Genomic DNA, 23,022 nt, shown 5'->3' on the forward strand with positions numbered 1-23,022 from the left:
ATCACCGTACTCTCCGCAGTGGCGGGCAGTGATGGAGTTCGTCGGGTTCGTCGACTTCCGCCCGTGTCCAAGATGGCGATTGAGCGGCCTTCACGGGGCAGGGCGGCGTTGACGCCTCAGCTGGCGGGGGTGGAGCGGTTAGTAAACAGCAAATGCGGGAACTGCTGCGCCGGAGTCAGCCATGGACTGGAAAGAAATTCTTCGCCGGCGGTTAGCGACGCCTAACACCGGTCCAAACAGTGAGTTTGGGAGGGGCGGCCCGCAGAGACAGCCTGGCCCCAACCTCCAGGAGGTGGGGGAGGATGGGGAGGAGCAGCCCTTGCGAGCAGCGCTTTCCGCTTCGGTAAAACCTCTCCTGACAAAGGAGGGGGACTGGGAAGTGGTTTAAGGATCCAGAGGGGTTTGACTCACACTTCCCTGGGAAGAGATTTGCGGGAATGAAAAGCTACTGTAGCCACTCACTTGTATGGTACTGACCTAGATTTGCGAGGGGTAATTGAGAATCCTGGCGTCAACAACTCTTCGATCCTACCGGAATCCATTGATCCTACCACTTTTGGTAGGATCAATGTCACACTTTTCACTTCCGTCCTTATCCCCTTTAGACTTAATAATTCATTTTTCCTTGTCTCTTTCTCTCTGCTTCACGCTTGCTTGTTAATCAGTCTGATTAAAACTATCGTTCTTATTCCACACCGGCATCCGGGGCAGCTGATAGCGGCTGGAGAAAAACGGAACCGTGGTGAATTGTCTCACTTTTAATTCAATGTCCATTAATACCTAAAGTAGGTGTTTCAGTCATTCATCTACATTTCTTCCGTGTTTCCCTAGACATTCACTCTCCTGCACTCCAAGGCAATTCTTTCTCATCTCCCAAACCTTCATGTCCTACCTGCTTCTTACCTTCAGCTGATGAACTAGTATGTATATTTAAGAACGTAGAAGCAAAGAAGAACCTCACCTGCCCATTTATTATTTCTGTCAGCCCCTTTCGCCCGATAGATGACACTCTACCTTCACTGTTAAAATGAACTCCTTACCGCGCTTATTTGAGACAGTCCCTCCACTCCTGCACTAGATCGTGTTCCTTTCTTGTATTCACTGACTTCACTCTGACCTTATCCTCTCTCATACATCATCAAATTTTCCTTCTCTACTAGATCATTTCCATCAGCTTTGACAAACATGCTGTGATTTCCCCCATCTTAAAAAAAAGTCATTTGATTTTACCTCCCCCTCCAGCTTTTGCTACATTTCTCTGTACCCCTTATTAGAAAACTTCTCGAAAAAGTTACCTGTTACTTGTGCTTTCTCTTCCTCTTCATCTTAAACCCACTCCATTGCATGTCTGTTATGTGCATAAGTTAGGCTGTAGCAGCAAACACACAGAAATTCTTGTCCTTATAGAACTTACACTTTAGTGTTGGGAGAGATGAGAAAATAATGTCAGTCATATAGGTTGTACAACTTCTATTGAAGGCTGTTTTTTTTCATCAGTGTGCTAGATCCCATCCTTTGTGCTAGATGCCATTTTTGCCTCCTCAAGGATGTAGTCCTGCAGTCATCCCCCGTCTCCTGCATCATCAGATTTTCTCAGTCATTCCCATCAGCATATGAACATGGTGGTATTTCTCCCACCTTAGAGAAACTTTAACTTCGCCCTGTAGCTGTCCCTCATTTCTCTGTTCTTTTAGCAACACTTGTTAAAAGAGTTATCAGTTGAATCTGTGCTTGTCTCTGATTCCTGCTTGTCACGATCATCAGAAATCTCCATGTTGTTCCAGAGCTCAGTTTTCCTCACTTTACTTGACCTGCTAGCAGTCCCTGCCAGGGACACAACGGTTCACTCTCTCCTTTTACACATACTTTGTTCTCTTGGTCTCTGGGAGACACACTCTTAGTTGTCCTCCTCCCTCACCAGTCACCCCTTCTCAGTCTTTGCTTTTTCTTCCTCTTCTCTCCAAGAACTTAACATTGGAGTGCCCAAGGCCCAGTCCCTTGTCAGCTTCTATTCTCTGTCTACACTTGCCTTCCTGGTGAAATTATCCAGTCTTACAGCTTTCGATGCTGTGTATTTGTTAATATCTCCTAAATATCTCAAGCCTGGACCTCTTCCCAAATGCCAGATTCATATGTCTAATTGCCTACTTGACGTGGTTACTTGGCTCTAATAAGATACCTTGATCTTGTCCAAATTGAACTCATGCTCTCCTTCCTGATTTGCTCACTTACAGTTTTCTCCATCTTAGTTACTGGCAACCCCATCTACTCAGGTCAGAACCTTTGGAGATATCTTTGACTGCTCTTTTCTCCAATAACCCACGTCCAGTGTGTCAGCAAATCCTGGGACCAAAAAGAAAATATATCCAGGATGAATTTATTCCTGATAGCCTCCGTTGCAGCCACCCTGGCCCAAGCCACCACCATCTGTCACCTGGATTACGGCATTAGCTTCCCATTTGCTTCTGGGGGCTCTTTCCCTCACCAGAATAAAAGCCAAGGGCTTTCCAGTGACCTCGTGGCCTGACCTCCCATTACCTGCCTTCCCTCATCTCCTGCTATCCTCTCTGGCTCATTCTGTTGCAACTGCACTGGCCGCCTCCCTCTTCCCTGCACACACCAGGCACGCTCTCTTTTTAGTGCCTGGGCGCTGGCTGTTTCTTTTGCCTGGAATGCGTTTCCCTCGGATATCTGGATAGCCAGCTTCCTCACCTTCAGTTGTGTTTTTGTTTTGTTTTGTTTTTTTTCTGCTCAGTTTTATCTCAGCGAGACTTTCCCTGACACTCTGTCAAGAGCCGTACGTGTGTACACACAAATCCACTCACATAGACTTGTATATCCCTAGAACAGTTGGATGATATAATGAAAGTGATTCTTAGGATTTGGGCTCAGGTGACTGGGTGATAGTGCTTCCATTTACTGAAATCAAAATATGGAATTAGAAGAAGAGTAGTAAGATGAGGGATGGGGGATTATTTTAGGTATGTTGGAGCATGAGGATGAAAATATTTTGTTTTGATTGTATGAGTTTAGGGTTCAAGAGCAATGTCTGGGTTAGTGCCATAGGTTTGGGACTTAGAAATTAAACTGTAAAAGTTGAAATGATAGAGGAAGAAGATAAACAAAAAAGAAGAAATAGCCAGGAAACAGGAGAATCGACAGTGTGGTCTCATAAAAGCCACAGAAAGGTTAGACTCATCAACAGTATCAAATTTAAAAAAGAAATCAAGGACAGGTGTGTCCATTAAACTAAGCAGTTAGGTCCCATGTTGCCCGGGTGGTCTCTTTGGAGCGGTAAGAGTAGGGTCAGGATTGCATAAAGGGTCATGAGAGGTAAGAAAGAGAGCCAACACAAGCTTTTCATTTGAAAAGGTGCCTGAGAAAGAAGGAATTATGTGTGGCCATAGGTAAAAGGAAGAAGTTTGGGGGAGGAGATGGGAGGATGAGGGTAAGCCTGGGATAAGAGCTACCTCTTCCCCTTACACTGGCAGGAAGAAAGTAAGATGCAGGTGTGATACCTTCCTGTTCTCCCTCTCCACTCAAATGTTTGTGGACATCCACACACAGTAGACTCAGTTTTCGGTGAACTGGGAGGAATTCTCATCTCACTTGAGGATGAACATGGAGGGGGCTTGAGAACTATAGTGAAGGTTTGGGGCAGTCAGTCACTGAGAGGAATAAGCAAGAGGGTATCATGGGCAGATAAAATGTGTACTGGTGTTTTTGAGAGGCTGACTTATTAATTAGTAACCATGAAATAAACTTGTGGGGCCAAATATTTCAAAATTTTGCAGCTTTCTCCAACAGCATTGAGCCATAGTAAACAGATAATAAAATTGGCCCAAGGTTAAAAATTAGCAAGGCAGATGTGGCAGAAAATCCAGGCAGAAGAGGATATTAGGGGGACAACTTCAGGCATGTTGAGAAGGAAGTGAGACCAAGAGGAGGAAAAATTTTTGAGAAAACAGATCAAAGAATTAGAGATCTCAGTGAGGCTGCAGTGCAGTGAGGTTTTGAATAACCAGGAGGAGAGAAAATTTTTCAGAGTATATTAGAGTTTAAGATTTCAGACGAGGAGCAGATAAGATCTGTGGCCTTGCTGAGTAAGAGAGGAGGAGAGGTGACAGCCTTCAGAGTTGAGGGGACACAGTCACCCGCATAAATGTTTATTCTTTGGGGATTGCTGGACATTGAGGTACAGAGTGCTGTGCACCAGTCGTCATGGTCCACAGACGAGTGTGGAGGAAAGACTAAATGAGTCAGCGACCTGCCAGCAGCAGGCGGGCTGGGTCATAGCACCCTGAGGGGTGAGCATCAGATGGAAGGATTTGCATTAGGTAGAGGAACAGTGGTTACAAAGCTGAATTTTCCTGAGGTCAAGGGCTGTGCCTGTTTTCTCACTACTCTACCCAATGTCCAGCACAGTGCTCTGTACAGAGTCAGTGCTCATGAAATACTTTGGACGTGTCAGGTCTGTAAGAGAGGCAGTGACTTGAGGAAGAGACAAGGATGGTGATAAAAAGAAGTGGAGGGAACCTCTGAGAAGTGGTTGAAGAAGTAGAGGAGGCTATCTATTTCAGTGGAAAATAGTGATTCTTGGTGTGTCAAGAAAGTTAATAAAGATGCTTAGTGTCGAAACACAATCGTGAAGGCCTTTTTTGTGCTGTAATTAGATTGCAGTATATAGTATATTGATGTCTTGAAAAAAGTATTGTCTGATTTTAAAAGTGCTTCCTCCACCTTACTCTGTTTTGTTACCAGAAAAAAAAAGTGAACAAGAATTAAAAGATGAAGAAATGGATTTATTTACCAAATATTACTCAGAATGGAAAGGAGGTAGAAAAAACACAAATGAATTCTATAAGACGATTCCCCGATTTTATTACAGGGTAAGTGGTATCTAAGTATATATCTTGCAGAGTTTATAAATGAAATGTAATTTTAAAAAGAGTTAAAAGTCTTATATTTTATAAATAAATCGATTATATTTAAAATTTTGTATATTTATTTTTTCATTCTAGTTGATCTTCCTATTTTCAACCTGGTTAGGTCTTAGTTTTTCATATAAATTGGTATAAGAACACAGTTTTTACTTGCCACTTTTTTTAAGTGATAGGCTTTTTCTTCCTTCCCTATTTTCACTACGAATGTTAATAGTAGGCATTCTATTGGATTATGTTGTCAGGCTTTCTATAAGACTAAGGTTTACTTAGCTGATCTCAGTTTTTAACTCTGACTTTTACTCATAAGGTGTAAAATGTTTTGCTCAAGGCTAAACTGAAAAGTAGATTGAGAGTGGAAAACTTTGAATTGTACTTAGTTGAATGTTTTCTAGTGCCAAAACCGTAAAGAATGTCATAGATAAAAACAGTAAGACTTTAAGAAAGCTATTTACAGCTGAAATTGAAGACTACTAAAAAGAATAGGACCTGTTTACTATTATGTAAAATGTAACCACTATAGAAAAGTTAACTTTGGAGTTTTAGCTGAATGTCTCTTAAACCTGTTACCTTCTAAACTCAATTAATTATAACAATATTTGCAAAGAGAGTAAACATTTTATTTCGCTTGCATTAAGGAATTAAGTATTAATATAAGTGAATTATCAAGATAATTTAAACTTACTTCAAGTACAAGCTTTTTTCATGTGAACCACTTTATTGGAAACTTTTTTGTAATACTTTGTATCCCAGCATTTTAAAAATTATATAACTAATCCACGTCTGTCATGGAAAAAAGAAAAAGCAGCTAAAGCTGATATTTGCCCATAATAACATTGCCCAGAGGTGTAAATAAATACTTTATATGAATCCTTCTACGTATTTCTGTATGTATGTATGTGTATGTGTGTGTAACAAAAATGGGATCACATCATATATGCTTTTCCTGCTTTTTAGCATTTCACACTTTTTTAACCAGAGGCAGCTAGACAGCTGAGAATTTTTTATAGTCTGGGGTGGGGGCGGGAGGGGAATTCACATTTACGGAGTGTCTGCATACTTCAGAGCACTTTATATTCACTATCTCATGTAACCAGGATTATGAAATCGTATCTTACTAACCCAGAAATGGCCCTCAGATGTTGACGTAACCCCATTCCTGAGCCCATGACTCAACTTCCTTGTCCTTCCAGTCCCAGCCATCCCCTTGTGGTTCTGAGGGAATCCCCTTTTCCCCCATTTCTGTCTCTTGTTCTCTGACCTCTTCCAGATCCCAGATGGTTTCTGGTCTGCAGCTGTGGATTTGTGGGACATTCTTTCCCTTGTTTATTCTTCCTGTCCTACTCCACCGCTTCAGAGAAACCACCTGTCATCTTTGGTCACCACTTCCCTGCCTGGCAAATTTGATTACTCTAGTTGCATGACCTTGGGCAACTCATTAACATTTGATGTGAAATTGAGGGGACGGAGGGGAATGGGGAACCAAACCAAACAACTAATAAAAAATTAAAACAGTCTTGGACTCTGAAGATGTAAATCTTGGGTCTGGGACTGACTAACTGTACATGTGTTCTTGATCAAGTCATCCATCTTTTGATTTCCTCCTCTCTAAATTGAGCCTAATGAAATCCATCTCACAGGGCTGTTAGGATTAAATTAGAACGTGTGCGTGTTGATGCCTGGTATATCATGAGTACATACTAAATGTGGTGTTCATTTTTAAGTAAACGTCTATGGATCTAAAAGAAAAAAAAGAAAAAGAGAAAGAAATTTGGGCTAGACAGTTAGCTTTTTCCAGGCAGAAATCTGGCCCTTAGCTGATCACTGAATTCTCTGCGGATCTCTTTGTAAATGAACTTTTTAAATAAATGATGACTTGATGTTAAGCAAAATTGAGAAAGAAAAAGTAATTTTGAGGCAGTAGCATATATAGTTTTTTATGAGGCCAAATACATTTTACAGAATCCAGTAGTCTAGAATTTAAGTGTAGAAATTAACTCTACAGTGTATTTTTAGCTGCCAGCTGAAGATGAAGTCTTACTACAGAAATTAAGAGAGGAATCCAGAGCCGTCTTCCTGCAAAGGAAAAGCAGAGAACTGTTAGATAATGAAGAGTTACAGGTAAGAGTGGAATGAACAGTTGCTTTGTATGTTAGCCATTTATGATTGGTACTCACGTCCTACGGGATCTCAGGGTGCCTCAGTGGAGCCAGTACTGCAGAGCGGTGAAAGCTGGGGCTCTGAAGCCATGGTTCCCACCAGAATCAGCTACAGAGCTTGTGTGGCTCTCTCAAGGATAGTTTTGTTTTGTTTTTTAAAGTCCATAGGTGATTTTAATGTGAGGCCAAAGTTGAGAACCACTACTGTAGGGTCAAACTGTAAGGGTTCAAATCGTAACCCTGCTCTATGATGGACTTAACATTCTGTGCTTCAGTTCTCATCTGTAAAGTAGGGATAACAGTATGTACATCATATAGTTATATGCATTGAAGAGGAACTGTATATGAAAAATTTTAGAACTTAGTAGGCAGTCAGTGAATGCTAGCTGTTTTTATTAGTAGTAATCAAAAGGATAATGAGGATGAGGTTCTTCTTAATATTAGCTCTCTACTAGTAATCAATTTTAATAGAAATAACACATTTAACTATGTTTTAAAATTTTGTTCTGTTAATTATGACATCTTCATTTCTGCAATTCTCCTAAGAACTTATGGTTTTTGCTGGACAAGCATCAGACGCCACCCATGATTGGAGAGGAAGCAATGATTAATTACGAAAATTTTTTGAAGGTTGGTGAAAAGGCTGGACCAAAGTGCAAGTAAGAATAATATAATTAACAAAGGAGTATGTTATGTTAAGCATTTTAAATGCTTCAAATAACTAATGAAAATTTAAGTCAATGATATGACAATTTGAGTCAACTTTTTATTGAACTAATAAAGTTTAATAAAATTACTTACAGTTGAGAAACTTACATTGATATGAAGTTATTGAAAGTTATTAAAAGAAATATGATACTTTATTTACAACATTATAGACCTTCATTCTTTTTTTCTACTTCTAGAAATTTATCCTGAGCAAATAATAACATAAATGTACCAAAATATACAAGGAATTCATTATTTATAAAAGCAAAAAACAAAACAAAAAAAAACAATAGCATGACAAACAAAAGCAAAAGAACAAACAAAATATTCATTAACATGAAACTGGGTAAATAAATTATGGAATACTAACTACATAGTAACTTTAAAAATAAATCCATATACACAGAGGAGAGGTGAAAGGTTACACCAAAATGTTAACTTTGGAAGTATGGTAATGGGTAACCTATATTTTCTTTTCTTGATAGTTATGGTATTATTGTTACAGGACTGTGTATGTATATCTCTGTAAAGAGTAAAATTTAAGTAGAGATGGGGGAAATAATTATTCTTAAATGCAAGGAAGACAAGTGATAATATGAGCTTGAGGCGAACTACCTTAACCCCACAGCTGATTGTCTATAAGTGCAATAATGTCCCCACATGCCTAGAGCTATTTCTTCTTACACAAATCTGAGCTCTCCTTCCTACTTTTCAAAGGCCTTCATCCTTAAGACAACAGAATAGAAAGACGTGTGACTTAAAATTTTAAGTTTTAACCTCTAGTTCTCACTTTGATTTTTTTCACCCCTTTGATTTATTTGTTTTGAATTTATTCTGTTGTTTGCTAAATCATATAGGAGTCATTTTTATATTATATTAGCAGATGATTGAATCTTTATTTCTTTTCTTAGGCAATTTTTTACAGCAAAAGTCTTTGCTAAACTCCTTCATACAGATTCCTATGGAAGAATTTCCATAATGCAGTTCTTTAATTACGTCATGAGAAAAGGTGATTTCATTTTCATTGTTCTTAAACTCCTATCTGGGAATAAAGTAGATTTTTGGTCCATGCTTTTATAGTATCCCTTCCATGTCAAACAGCTGTTTTAGTAAGTTTGAGTAACAGAATTTCTTGTCTTTTGACCAAGGTTTATTTTCCTATTATTATGATTCTCTCCTGGAAATTACTAGAGCTGAGATTTTCTACTATACATTTGGGTTCACTATTAAACAAAACAGAGCAAAACAAAAACGTCATATATCCTGAAGATACTACCTAACTAGGTATATCAAAAGCTGAACCAAGAAGTTTAATGTATGGTTACTGGAAATAACTTCAATCCACTGGTAATTTTATTTCACCAGTATATTACAGGTTGAGTTGCCTGAGAGGATAGTTCCAAACTTACAACTGTTGCATCATATTCAAGGAGTTTTTATTTAACAACTTGGAGTTGTTCCGATTCCTTTAAGTTCCATTATGACCTATGAAGTCCTGTGTGTACCATCTGTAACTAATACCTGGTTGTAGTAATTAACCTCCGTAGAATAAAAGCTACTTCATTGAAGGCCTAACATTACACTCCTCCTGTTGGAACACCAGTATTCCTAAGGGCGTCCACTTTGTTCTCGCTTTAGGCTTGGTAGAATCGTTGATATCTGCATTTAATTCTGTGGTATGTTTGTTTCGTTTTGAACAATTTTGGGGTTAATGAATAAGTAATACGTGTGAGAAAAAATATGTTTATAGAGTTATTAAATTAGCTTGCCCCTTAATCTAGCTCTTTATCTCCTTTAATGCATATATATGCTACCAGATAGATCTTAATAATTATATTGCATTTTCCTGTTTATTGTCAGTTTGGCTTCATCAAACAAGAATAGGACTCAGTTTGTATGATGTTGCCGGACAAGGGTATCTTCGGGAATCTGTAAGTCTTGACCTACTTTAATAACTACACTAGACACCAGAATGTTAAACAGTAGTTATCACTGGGTGTTGAGATTACAGATAATTCTTACTTTGTTTTTGTTTCTCTGTTTTGTTTGTTTGTTTTTACAAATATGTTACTAAAAAGCTTTTTAAATGTATCTTGATCAATACATGTATTGATCCAACCTTTAAAACAGTGAAAAACTTCTGGTTATTCATGAGTGTTATTAACGTATGACTGTTTTAAAATGTAGGGACCAGAAATTTTCCCTTTTTTAGGAAATATAAGAAAAATAATGTGACTATATTCTCACCTGTAGGTTTGGGTTGTAAGGTCAGTTACCAAGAACTATGTATTTCCCATTAGGGACTAATGTAGTTAGGCCAGGTTATCAACAGAATTACATTACAGCTTCATGATCCAAATCGTTATTCTTCTTATAAGTGTGGGTATCTAAATAGTATGAATGTGCTTCTTTTCAGCTCAGGCTTTTTCCCCAAATATATGGAATCCTTTTTAGGGTTGTGAAGGAAAGGAGAAGGGATAAATACAAATAGGCATAAATACAAATCAGGTTAATTAGTCATTTCAATAAATATTCAAATTTAAGATTTAAAGAAATCCAGGTTCCTTGTTATGGTTTATCGTTCCTGTTATAATTTGTTGCACTGTTTTATCCAGATTTCTATAGATAGAATCTGTTAGCTCATCCTAAACATTTACACTTGAAAAACTATCTAGGATCACAGTACAATTCTTGTCCTTTAAGGTTCAGATAAACTTGCCAATAAAAGGTTCTTGCTTCTGTCCCTCTCTCCCTAGCAAGGAAGATCTAGTAGCCACCTGTTGATACAATTCAGGTCAGATACTGGAGTCCTTCTACAGCTCTGAGAGTTCTTGCTGGTTTTCAAAACACACTTATCTTTTCTTGCCTCGTTCCACAAATGGAAACAAAAATTGAAAGAGGGATGGGGGAAGAGAGAGAAAAGCAGCAGTGTATCTCTCTAGTTGTGTTTAAAAGGGAGTCGTTTTCCCTTCTTTCAATGAAAGAATATATTTCTCTCAAAGAAAAGAGGTATTTATCCTCACCTTGGCACTTTGTCTTGTAGACCTTGTATCTCCCTTGTTTAAAAAGACAGTGATTTCCAGAGCCAGTGTCTGTAACTTGAGTAGAACAGGCAAAAACTTTCATTCACTTACTAAATCTTATTAAATAAGCATGTACCAAACAATTTGTGCCAGGTACTGTGCTAAGCCTTACTCTTAGGGTGCTTTTTTTCTAGCAGAGTGAGGAGGAAGACACTAAATTGTAAGCAAGATGATTTCAAATAGTGACAAGTTCTGAAGAGAAAATAGGATAATAGGAAACAGTATGACTGGGGTTGGGGAACTGTTTTAGGTAAGATGGAAGGGGTACTTTGAGATAGTGATTGAGTTTTAGCTATGAAAGATGAGAAGGAAGCTGACCTTATGAAGATTTAGTACAGAGGGAACAGCAAATTCAGTGTCCCCAAGGCATAGTTAAAGACCTGTTCTCGAAACAGAAGGCAGATCGTCTCTCAAGATGATTATGGATCAGACCAGGGTGATGGCTGTAGAAGAAACCAGTAGTGGATTAATTCAGTATATATTTTGGACACATACCCCCAAAAAACAACCACAAAAATTTGCTGCCAAGTTAGATGTTGAGCAAGGGTTAGGGGCCTTGGTGAAGAAAACGTAGGAACCAAAGGTGAGTTTAAAATTTTTACTTTGAATAAGTGATGGAATAGGGAAAAATGGGTGAGGACCAGGGTTGTGGATGATAGGAGTCTAGTTTTGGACACACTATGTTTGAGATGCCATCTGTTCTACAACTTAAATTATAAAGTGTCTCAGATGAAATAGAAACACTATCCTTAACAATAGTAACGAAACTTTTAAATATATGATCTTGGAGTAGGGAAAGCCTTTCTAAGAAGTCTAAAAAATAATAAATTCAGCTAAATTTTAAAAAATCTATAGAGCAAAGACCATCATAAGCAAACTTAAAGAAAACAACAAACTAAGAAAATGTCTGAAACTCAGTCACAGACAAATGGCTAATTACCCTAATGTATGAAAAGCTCCTAGAAATCAAGAAGATGGCTGCTAACCCAGTTAAAACTGGGCAAAGGATATAAGTAGTTTGCAAAATATAAATGCTGCTTTTTTTTTCCATTGGGGGAGGTAATTAGGTTTATTTATTTATTTATTTTTAGAGGAGGTACTGGGGATTGAACTCAGGACCTTGTGTATGCTAAGCATGCACACTACCACTTGAGCTATATCCTTCCCTATCAAATGCTTCTTAATCACAAGAAAAAAATGTTAACTTCACTTTATATAAGAGAAATGCCAAATAGATCTACACTAAAATATCATTTTTCGCCTACGAGATTGACAAAGATTAAAAAGTTTGATAATGCTTTTAATGAAGGAATGTGAAATAGGCCATGGTTTCCCAGATGTTTCCAGTTCACTGAGGTGCCCTTACAGTTAGTTCTAAACAATTTAATGAAAGTATTCATTAAACTTATTAGCCTATTAACCATTTACAAAAATAATACACATAAGTTAAAAGAAAATCTAATTTTTACTTTATTCTTAAATGACAGTCACTAATGGAATGTGTGTACCCATGGGGCACTGTACAGCTACTCAACCCTGAGGATTAGGTTGGACACAGTCATCCTCGGTGCCTCTTCCACACTCATGTCATGTGATACTAGCTTTATCACAGCAACCACCCAAAACCTAGCTTTGCAAAGATTAATGTCATCAAAAGGAATATAATTTCAATCTGATGTTGAAAACGTGAACTACCTTGAGCTCATTGTGACATGTTGTGCAGTATCCAACAGATGTCGCTGTTTCTCTTAAAAATTTATATCCTGCTGCACCTGTGAGTTTAGGGTAGCACTCCTGGTGCACAATTTGGGAACTGTTAATAGAGCCTTCACATTGCTGGTGGGAGTGTAAAACGAATGTGGCCTTTATGGGGAAGTGGGAAATTTGCCAACGTCTTATCGAAATTATAAACGTGCATATGCTTTGACCCAGCAACTCCACTTACAGAAATTATATCCTGTATTTTCCCATAATATCTATGAATGAAAAATGAGCTTAGCTCCTATTGTATTTTTTTAGTGTTGCAAAAGATTAGAAACAACCTAAATGTCTATCAGAAGACTGGTTAAATAGATTATGGTACATCCATACAATGAAATAATACATAGCTTTTTTTTTAAAGTAGAAACTCTTTGATAGTTAAAGTGGAATCACTGCAAAGTATATTGTTGAGTGATAAAAAGAAGATACAGAAAAATCTGCATGGTACACTGCTACATCCTATGTAAAAAGAGGAAGAGAAATATACACATATGCGTATTGGCATATACGTGCATCAGTTATCTTTAGAAAAGGTACATCAGAAGCTGATAATATAGGTTACCTCTGGTTAGAGGAAATAGGTGAGAGGGAAATTTTTCAATGAATACTTTTTTGTTTCATTTGAATTTGGAGCTATGTAGAATGTGTTACGTATTCAAAACTATGTTAAGATGAAAATAAAAAGTAAATTAGTAAAAATAAATTTAAAAGTTTCACCACTAATATAGTTACGCATTTATTTCATCATTAATATAGTATTAGTGCTGAATAATTTTTAGGGCTGAAATTATATTCCAGTATCTAATGAAGAAATAAGATCAGACATTTACTTGTATAGGTTTTCTAAAAATAAAATACATTTAAACTCAAAAAAAAAGAAATCAGACATTTACGACTTTAAAGTTTTATTTTGGTTTTTTGTTCTTTCAGGATTTAGAAAACTACATACTGGAACTTATCCCTACTTTGCCACAGTTAGATGGACTGGAAAAATCTTTTTATTCCTTCTACGTTTGTACAGCAGTTAGGAAGTTCTTCTTCTTTTTAGACCCTCTAAGAACAGGTAAAGGAAAATCTTATCTAACTTATATTAAGGAGAATATCATTACTTTTAAATCTCAGGAACTAAAGTCTTTAAAATGTCATTTCTTTATTTTCCTAACATGTCATTGCTGTTAATATATAAAGACCTTTTGATTTATTTGCATCAGCCATCATCAGTTGTGACAGTGGGCATGTCACCTAACCTTTTACAGTTTCTCATCTCTAAAATGAACTATGAACCAGGTGATCTCTGAGTCTTGCCAGTTCTTTGAAGCCAAGTATTCTGATATAATTTTGCTATCCCAGATAGGTTATATGCTGGAGAATTGTTCTTTTTGATGAAAAATCTGAATTGGGAGATAGAACTGTTTAGCTATGATGTATTTTTCTCTTTCTCAAGTTAGCTATCCTATATGAGGATCAGATTGGTAAATATGGCCTCATTAACAGTACACTTTATCAACTATTCTAACGTGCTGGGCTTAATTAAATACGTGTAACTGGGACAGAGGAAAGGACAGAATGCCCAAATCAAAGTCCTTGATTCTCCTTCTGTCTTTGAAAATCCAGCTATGAGTCCATCACAGTACAGGGAGCTGACAGTCTTTTGTAAACACCTCCATTACAGGCATATACACATCTTTTCCCTTTCAAATTTACAAAATAATAATAGCTAACTGTTTTGACTGTTTATTATGCACTAAGTACTATGCTAAGCATTTTACATAGATTCTTTCATTTCTTTCTCATAACACTATAAGAAAGATATTATTATTATACACATTTTATGTGTGAAGCAACTGAGACTCAGATGGATTGCCTGTCTAGGAGTGATTTAAGTCTCTATCTGCTCTTAACCACACCTCTGTATTGCTTTTTATTCCTGAACCTCCAAAGAAATATGGAGACGGTCTCTTGGACTGCTAACAGTCTCATATCCATATCCACAAAAAAGTTAACACAACTTCTTTTGGAATCTGTATCAGTGTACCAACTGGATGTATATAGTTGGGTGTGTATAGGTAGACATACCTGTATGAGATTATTAAATATTCCCTGCACAGTTCCCTTTCATAGCAGTACATAGTAAGGACTTGGAGAAGACCTAGGAAGCTTTAAAATATTAATTGTGTGATTGCTCTTGTAAAATAATACCTTTATAAAATTGAGTTGCTCTTGTTTTTAAAATGAAATTGTGTTAATGTTTTTTAAAGGGAAGATAAAAATTCAAGATATTTTAGCATGCAGCTTCCTGGATGATTTACTGGAGGTAAATATGTTTTAAACTACTTAATTATGTCACTTGACAGTTGCTATCTTCTAATTATGTCTCTGTGTTCATTTAGTTAAGGGATGAGGAACTATCCAAGGAGAGTCAAGAAACAAATTGGTTTTCTGCTCCTTCTGCCCTGAGGGTATATGGTATGTTCCTATCTTAATGCCAAAATTTGAATTATCCATTCCTCAGTTAATGTTTCTTTAAGTGGTGTTCAAAGGACAGTTTTCTACATAGGCTAATTTACCTTAAGATCAAAGTACTGTAATTTACCTTAAGAGTTTCTATTCTAGATGACTAAATTTTACTTGCTTAAATACCAACATTTTGTATTTTTGTAACTCTTATTTAAGTTAGTACATTTCTAACACTTTAATAGAACATACACTGTTGTTTGATCCTTTCTTGTTGACTCAGGAACGTCATTGTGAACATCACCTATGATCTTGCATTGTGATAAAATGCTACTCTCAGGGTCCTCAGAAGGAGGTGTTCTAGGGCTGGGCTTGCTCTTTTCTTGAATTTCATTAGTCTGTTACATTGTTCCATTGGGTCATCTTCTGACTCGTTTTGGCAACCCTGACCTCTGCTTTCAGGTGTCAGCATTTCACTGCTTTATGTTGGTTGACCCCCACCTCCATTTAATTTAGAATCCTAGGAAAGTTCTAAAAGGTTACAAACTAAAATCGAATAATAATGTAAGTGAAATAGTCCAAAGGCATGGCCTTCATGATGAGTTTTCCTTGACTAGTTCTGGTTTAACGGTTCTGATAGAGCCTGCAGGGATAGCAGATGTCTGCCCTAAATGTAACATAATCAGTTTAAAAATCAAAATGGTGACCAACAAAATAACTTTTGTTAGTGTTTATTCTTTTGTCTTTTAATTAGAATTTTATTTTGTTCTTAAGTGTTTTCTTATCATCTTTCTTCCCAAGGCCAGTATTTGAATCTTGATAAGGATCACAACGGCATGCTCAGTAAAGAAGAACTCTCCCGCTATGGAACAGCAACCATGACCAATGTCTTTTTAGACCGTGTTTTCCAGGAGTGTCTCACTTATGATGGAGAAATGGTAATTTAAATCTCTAAGTTGTAAAAATTTAGGCTCCCACAATTTCCAAAAGACTTTTTAAAATTAAACTATAGTCGACTTACAATGTTACATTAGTTTCATGTATACAACATGGTGAGTCAGTATTTTTATAGATTACACACTGAAGATATTGTAATATATTGACTATATTCCCTGTGCTGTACAACTCTTTGACTTATTTTTTAACTGGCAGTTTGAACCTCTTAATCCCCTTCACCTATTTTGCCCCTCCGCACACCCCTCTGCCCCTTGGTAACCATTAGTTTGTTCTCTGTATCTGTGAGTCGTGTTTCTGTTTTGTTATATTTGTTAATTTGTTTTGTTTTTTAGATTCCACATTTAAGTGAAAACATACAGTATTTCTTTTCCTCTGACTTATTTCACGAAGCATAATACCCTCCAGATCCATCTGTGTTGTTGCATATGGCAAGATTTCATTCTTTTTTATGGCTGAGTAGTAGTCCAGTGTGTGTGTGTATACACACATCATATCATCTTTATCCATTCATCTGTATAGACACTAAGGTTGCTTCCCTATCTTGGCTACTGTAAATAATGCTACTATGAACATTGGGATGCATATATCTTTTCAAATTAATGTTTTCATTTTCTTTAGGTAAATACCCATGAATGGAATTGCTGCTTATATGGTAGTTCTATTTTTAGAAACCTCCACAGTGTTTTCATAGTGGCTGCACCAATTTACATTCCTACCAACAGTGCACAAGGGTTCCCTTTTCTCCACACCCACTCCAGTATTTATTTGTTGTCTTTTCGATGATAGCCATTCTGACAGGTGTAAGGTGATACCTCATTGTGGTTTCGATTTGCATTTCCCTGATGATTAGTGATGTTGAGCATCTTTTCATGTGTCTCTTGGCCATCTGATGTCTTCTTTGTAAAAATGCCTATTCAGGTCCTCTGCCCATTTTTTAATCACAAAAGCTTTTTCTTGATGTGATACAGCATTATTTTCATATCTGTGTAACAGTATCTTAAAAAGTATAAACTGATCAAGTTATTTGAGATTCAGAGCCTTTGATCTTAAGGTAAATTTGTTCAAAAACATTACTTCCCTTATAGACTCAGGGCAAATAGAAAAGTTTAGTATTTGGTTTACTTCATTGTCAGTGCATCTATGCACCTATTGTAGAGGAGTGTGGACTAGTTGAAAAAAAATCTGAAAAATGGACAAATCCTATTGACTGTTTTCATATATGTGATTTGTTCATTAAGTTACCAGGTCAGATCTATTACCACATATGCCATCATTTAAATCTAAGAATCAGGTTATATTACTCTAAGCAGCTACATTTTAGTAGCTAAAGACTTACTAGTATGCACTGGTCCTTTTATTATAACAATGTAAAATATTTGAGAAAAAAATTCTAAATAGCATTTTTAATCACCATTCTTGCAATTAAAAATGTGTTAAGGATCTGATAAGCATCACTAGTTTGGAAAAGTTAAGAGATGGTCATATTGTCAGAAGAGAATCAGGGTTTTTAGGTTTTATCACTTAGCATTAATAGCAGTTTTCTAAATAACATTGTTAGCCAAGTGCAAAGGAAAAGGGAAAAAAGGTGCAGATACTCTGCTTAGTGACTCCCACAGCTGTCCATGGTTAATAGTGAGGTGCTTGGAGTATACTAATGACCTGTGAATAAAGAAAATCAGAAGCTACAGCTGTGTGTGGAGTTTAGACCATGATAAGGCTGCATGTCTAGTTCTTCACACTGCAATTTAAACAGAAAAGAATCCTTAAAAAAGTCCTCTCCAAGATTATAAATTTTCTTTTGCAAGTGAGAATCTCCCAAGTACTTTACTACTTTTAACCACGCAAAGAAAAGTTTTCTGTGACTTATCCCCTTTTTGTAGAGAAAGCTTTCTGTTCTCTTCATGTCTTTTTAGCCTTCATTTGTACTTTTTTTGGATGAGAACGGCATCTGTTCACTGTAGAATATCTGACACTGTTGAAAAGACTTACTGGAAATCATCTGAATTAAAATTTTAAGACAGTATTTCAAAATGACCACACTGAAATGTTAATATAAATTTACTAGCAACGTATGCTGTCTTGTCCATTTCAAAATTGTAATGAAAGAAAATTCTGGTTTAACACAGCAAATCTCTCATAAGAACATGAGCTGTGCCCCCACAACTTTCCTGTACAAATTAACTGCTACGTATAATTCCTAGAAACCAACGTTAAGTATACAGGTAGATTTCTCATTTCATATTTTTAAAAATTTTCCACCTTTGATTACATAACAGCTTAAAATCATTAGATACTCACTTGAAAAGTTAATTCCAAATAAGACCTCTAATGAACATCATTTTCTTTTCAATAGGACTATAAGACCTACCTCGATTTTGTTCTTGCATTAGAAAATCGAAAAGAACCTGCAGCTCTACAATATATTTTCAAATTGCTTGATATTGAGAACAAAGGATATCTGAATGTCTTTTCCCTTAATTATTTCTTTAGGGTAAGTCTCATTTGTGTATATGGTGTCTTTGTTCCTTAAGATATGTTATACAATTTGGTTTAAATTAACTACTCAGTGACAATTTTATCTAACTTATGATGTTTATATAAGAGATTTCAGAAGGGTATCAGGTCTGGTTTTGATTTTGTTTTTTCTATTTTTAAAAATATAAATGAGCTAAATCAATGCTGATTTGACTAGTCGAAGAGTACTAAAAAAGTGTGTGTAAATATATGTCAGGAGCTATTTATTACCCAGTAGAGATACAAACATGCCTGAGAAATTCTGTGCTCTTGGTGATCAAAAACTAGTATGTAAAATCCTACTGAAGCTTTAATTAAACAGTTCAGAAAAGGTAACTCCTTTTTCACAGAGGTTTTGTAGACCTTGGTAGTTGTAGATTCTTTTAATCGCTATGCTGTAAAAAACACAAATTTAAAATTGGCTAGAATTGTGTGCTGCATTTCAGTGTGAAACAGATTTACTGAAATTCGGTACCTTAGGTGGCCTCAGAGAATAGCGTGATGAGCTCTGAAGTGGAATCTGAATGTATTTTATCTGATAGGCATTCAGATGCAGCAAGTGCAAGCAAATGTAGGCGTGTCTGCCCTTTCAAGATAAATCATTCCTCAATTTGAATGGTGACTTTTCTACTTAATAGAATAGTTTTGTACAGTAGTATTCCACTCCATTGCCACATTTTTGTAGATAGTTTTTAGAAGACCATGAGGTTTTTATATGGTTAAGATCAGTAGCAGGAAGAAATTTTTTTAAACAATAAAAATGACATTTTCATATCTTTGTCATAAACTATTTTCCCAGAGGCTTTTTCTTTTCCATTTAAAATTTTTTGATACTTTTAAAATAACTGATTTCTGAGTTTCATAGTATGTATTTCATAATTTCATGTTAAATTCCCCAAAAGGCTTTCCATTACGATTTTCTAGATAATAATGACTACAAATACTATAAGGATAAATTACAATCCCAGTATTAGGATGCATTTTTTTAAAAACTGAATGCTACATGGGCTTAAATCAATGGCTCATCTGAGACTATAATATCACATCACATAGGGATGCCCCTGCTTTAGGCAGACCTATTAAATGATAATTCAGTTTTAGGAAAACAAAGTAAATGTATCTTTTGGAAATTACTCAATCCCTTTTCACAAAGATTTGTTTATAGTGTATCTAAGAATATTAGATTTTATTTTTTAATACATTGGAAATATTTCATACATTTCTTTTACCAAAGTTTATTTAGGCTTGGTCATATGGGCTAAAGTAAGAAGTTACTGGTGCTGGGCCCTGCAGTCCTGGGCTGTTCTTGGCTCCTTTGTACATCAGTATCCCAGTGATAAATCTGGACCTGGGTGGTGTACTCTCTAGATCATACCATCCAGGTCTGCTGCTCTGGTAGCTGAGGGCATACTCAGATTCTCAGCTACTTCAAAGAGATGCCCTGTGCACACTCTGATATCAGCAGCACTGCAGAGCAGGCACTTAGACCTATATTAGTTAATTATTTTCCAAGAATTTTAAGCTCCACATTTTCTAGTGAATGACTCCTACCTAAAATATTTATTGGTCCAGCTGGATCACAGTAGTTTCTTCAGTCAGTATTTTTTGTTAAAATTCATAAAAGAGAAGAGTTTGAGGGAGGCTTACCTCCATTTTTTTCTGTCAAGTAGAAGATAAAAGTGTAGGGTGGGAGGGGTGTTGATGGACTGGGTCTCTTAAAGAATGGTGATGGTGTGAACAGCACTCCTGGAAAATGGGAGGAGCAGGCCATGTTAAAGGCACATGTCGGGTTGGAGACCATTCCTATGGAATGAATAGTAATCTGTGGTCTCGGATACTTCCTTTCTGAAGTTTTCCACAGCTAAGGTGTAGGTCTAGAAAGGCTGACGGTTACACTGACCCGTGTTTAGGTTTTGCTGAACAGACATGACACAAGGTCAAGGAATTTGAGAATACTGGCAAGAGCGGTTAAAACAATGAGGCCTCTGGTCTTGATAGGACAGGGAATGGAACTAGAAAGGGGCTGTGGAACAGAACAGGAGGTGTTGTGTATTTTATTTTTTATTTACACGTTGATTTCTACTACCTACAGGCCATACAGGAACTAATGAAAATCCATGGACAGGATCCTGTTTCATTTCAAGACGTCAAGGTTACCTTTTTATTTAACTTACATAACACCAGATAATCATGTATTAAATGAAGTTTTTCCTGAAAGCAACTTAGGAGATACTAAACCAAATCAAGTATTTGCTATCATTTGTTCTGAATTAATATTTAAATCATTAGAAACTGAGACCATACTTGGATTAATGATTTGTGTAATTTATGATTTTAGCATTATCAGCCTCCTGTTCTCATTGGAAGCATTCATTCACTTTGATTGAAAATTAAGAGAATCAGTACAGCCTGCACCCTCTGACAGTCTGTTCCACTGTAAACTGAATTTTGGGTAACTGTTTAGGTTCAGGCACTTTTTTAGTCTGGTACTTTAAACAGCTTGTTTGCTTTGGTATTATTTAAGGAGACACCGGTCTGACAGTATGAAAACTACCACTATTTAAAACACATGCTATACTTAGCATTTTAGTAATTGGAGTTTTACCAGCTACGAAACACATTAAGTATCCAGTACTAGTTCAGGTTAAAAATGTAATAAAACAACCCCATCCAGTTTTAACCAAGTATAATAAGATAAAGGGCTATTTTGGTTAAATGTGAGACAAATTTGCAACTATGTAACTGGCAACTTAAGAACTGGTAATTTTAAACTGCCACCAACCTGGAAAGGGAAGTTTCACATGCAACAAGATTACAAGTTCATACATACCATTTTACCTGAATTGTTCTAATCTTTTAAAAATGTAATTTTCCTCCTTAAACGCTACTAAAAACTCTGAGCCATTTTACTACAAAAAGATGAAAATGTACTAATTCCTTGTAAATATTCTTATAGTACATTTCATAGTATAGGAGAGGTTCTTCCAACTATTCCAGTCATTTTTAGCACAATTTAGTGTCATTATGGATGACTTAATTCTTCAAAACCAGACTCCCCCTACCCATTCCAGGTCCAGAGAAAAAGGTTGACATCAATATTGGAAATGAAGTTTTGTCACTGCCTTGGCTCTAAAGCACATAAGTCTTTTACTTTGGGCTGAATTTGCACTTAAATCAAGGCTCAGCTCTACCGATTAAAAGAAAAGAGAAAAATATAAGTAGTTAGTTAACATGTATTCCAAGAACACTGCATTAGATAGTTTTGCCACTAATTAGCTATGTGGCTTAGAGTAGATTAAACTCTTATAAGACACACACAGGCATATCCTGTTCTACTGCATTTTTTACAAACTGAAGGTTTGTGACAACCCTACATCAAGCAAGTCTATCGGCATCATTTTTCCAATAGCATTTGCTCGCTTCATGTCTCTGTCACGTTTCAGTAATTCTCATCATATTTAAAATGTTTTCATTATTATTATTTGGTGTCTATGATCAGTGATCTGTGATGTTACTTTTGCAAAAAGATTATGACTTGAAGGCTTAGATGATGGTTAGCATTTTTAGCTATCAAGTGTTTTTTAAGTAAAGTATATACACTGTTTTATGAGACATAATGCTACCGCACACTTAATAGACCATAGTATAGTATAAACGTAACTTTTATATGCTCTGGGAAACCAAAAAATGTATATGACTTGCTTTATTACATACCCACTTTATTGTGATGGTCTGCACCTGAACCCACAGTATCTCTAACAGTATACCTGTACCTAAGGAATTTTCCAATAAAATTCTGTGTATGTAGATAAGAGAGGATTGCCTGTTAAATGGAAAAAAAACACTGGAACAAAAATTTTATGTAAGCTCAAGTGCTGGCCCTAAAGTTTAGGTCATTGTGTGATAGAAATTAAATGAATTGGATATGAGACTTCATCATATTTTTTCCTCTCTTGTAGGATGAAATCTTTGACATGGTAAAACCAAAGGATCCTTTGAAAATCTCTCTTCAGGATTTAATCAACAGTAATCAAGGTGACACAGTCACCACCATTCTGATTGATCTGAATGGCTTCTGGACTTATGAGAATAGAGAAGCCCTTGTTGCAAATGATAATGAAAACTCTACAGACCTTGACGATACATGATCTCCTAAAGACTAGACTGTATTCATTACAATAAGCTTGAATGCTGCATGTAAAACCTTTGAAGGAGAATCCTTGGGAATGGTCTAAATAAAACACTTCATATGCCCATGGAACACAGCCAGTGTTCTGGTTATTGGGATTTTGGTTGCAGTAGTTTGGAAGCAATAGGATGAAGTTAGGAGGTAGTAAATACTGGTTCCACTTAGCTCAAATGTGGCAAGTGTGTTCTGGTGAAGATAGGAGTCCACCTTAAATCTATATAATGTTTAGAAATAAAGGAAGTTTTCATGGAGTATTT

General features: G+C 36.3%; 1 protein-coding gene across 1 annotated transcript; it reads left to right on the plus strand.

Annotated features, from left to right (window-relative positions):
* The first annotated feature begins 35 nt into the window (after nucleotides 1–35).
* Nucleotides 36–22,841, plus strand: PPP2R3C (protein phosphatase 2 regulatory subunit B''gamma). The gene is made up of 13 exons (XM_010967851.2): nucleotides 36–239; nucleotides 4,762–4,889; nucleotides 6,957–7,061; nucleotides 7,646–7,758; nucleotides 8,719–8,816; nucleotides 9,668–9,738; nucleotides 13,582–13,714; nucleotides 14,910–14,965; nucleotides 15,042–15,117; nucleotides 15,907–16,043; nucleotides 18,416–18,553; nucleotides 20,669–20,728; nucleotides 22,536–22,841. Exons 1-13 carry the CDS (start codon nucleotides 182–184, stop codon nucleotides 22,722–22,724), a joined length of 1,362 nt encoding a protein of 453 aa, XP_010966153.1. The 5' UTR covers nucleotides 36–181; the 3' UTR covers nucleotides 22,725–22,841.
* Nucleotides 22,842–23,022: the final 181 nt, after the last annotated feature.

The sequence above is a fragment of the Camelus bactrianus genome, chromosome 6 (assembly GCF_048773025.1).
Source record: "Camelus bactrianus isolate YW-2024 breed Bactrian camel chromosome 6, ASM4877302v1, whole genome shotgun sequence".
Lineage (NCBI taxonomy): Eukaryota > Metazoa > Chordata > Mammalia > Artiodactyla > Camelidae > Camelus > Camelus bactrianus.

Coding starts and splice junctions, on each gene's coding strand:
- PPP2R3C (XM_010967851.2), top strand. CDS start 182: ATGGACTGGAAAGAAATTCTTCGCCGGCGGTTAGCGACGCCTAACACC. Junction 7,062..7,645: donor TAGATAATGAAGAGTTACAG/GTAAGAGTGGAA, acceptor AATTCTCCTAAG/AACTTATGGTTTTTGCTGGA. Junction 18,554..20,668: donor CCCTTAATTATTTCTTTAGG/GTAAGTCTCATT, acceptor TACTACCTACAG/GCCATACAGGAACTAATGAA.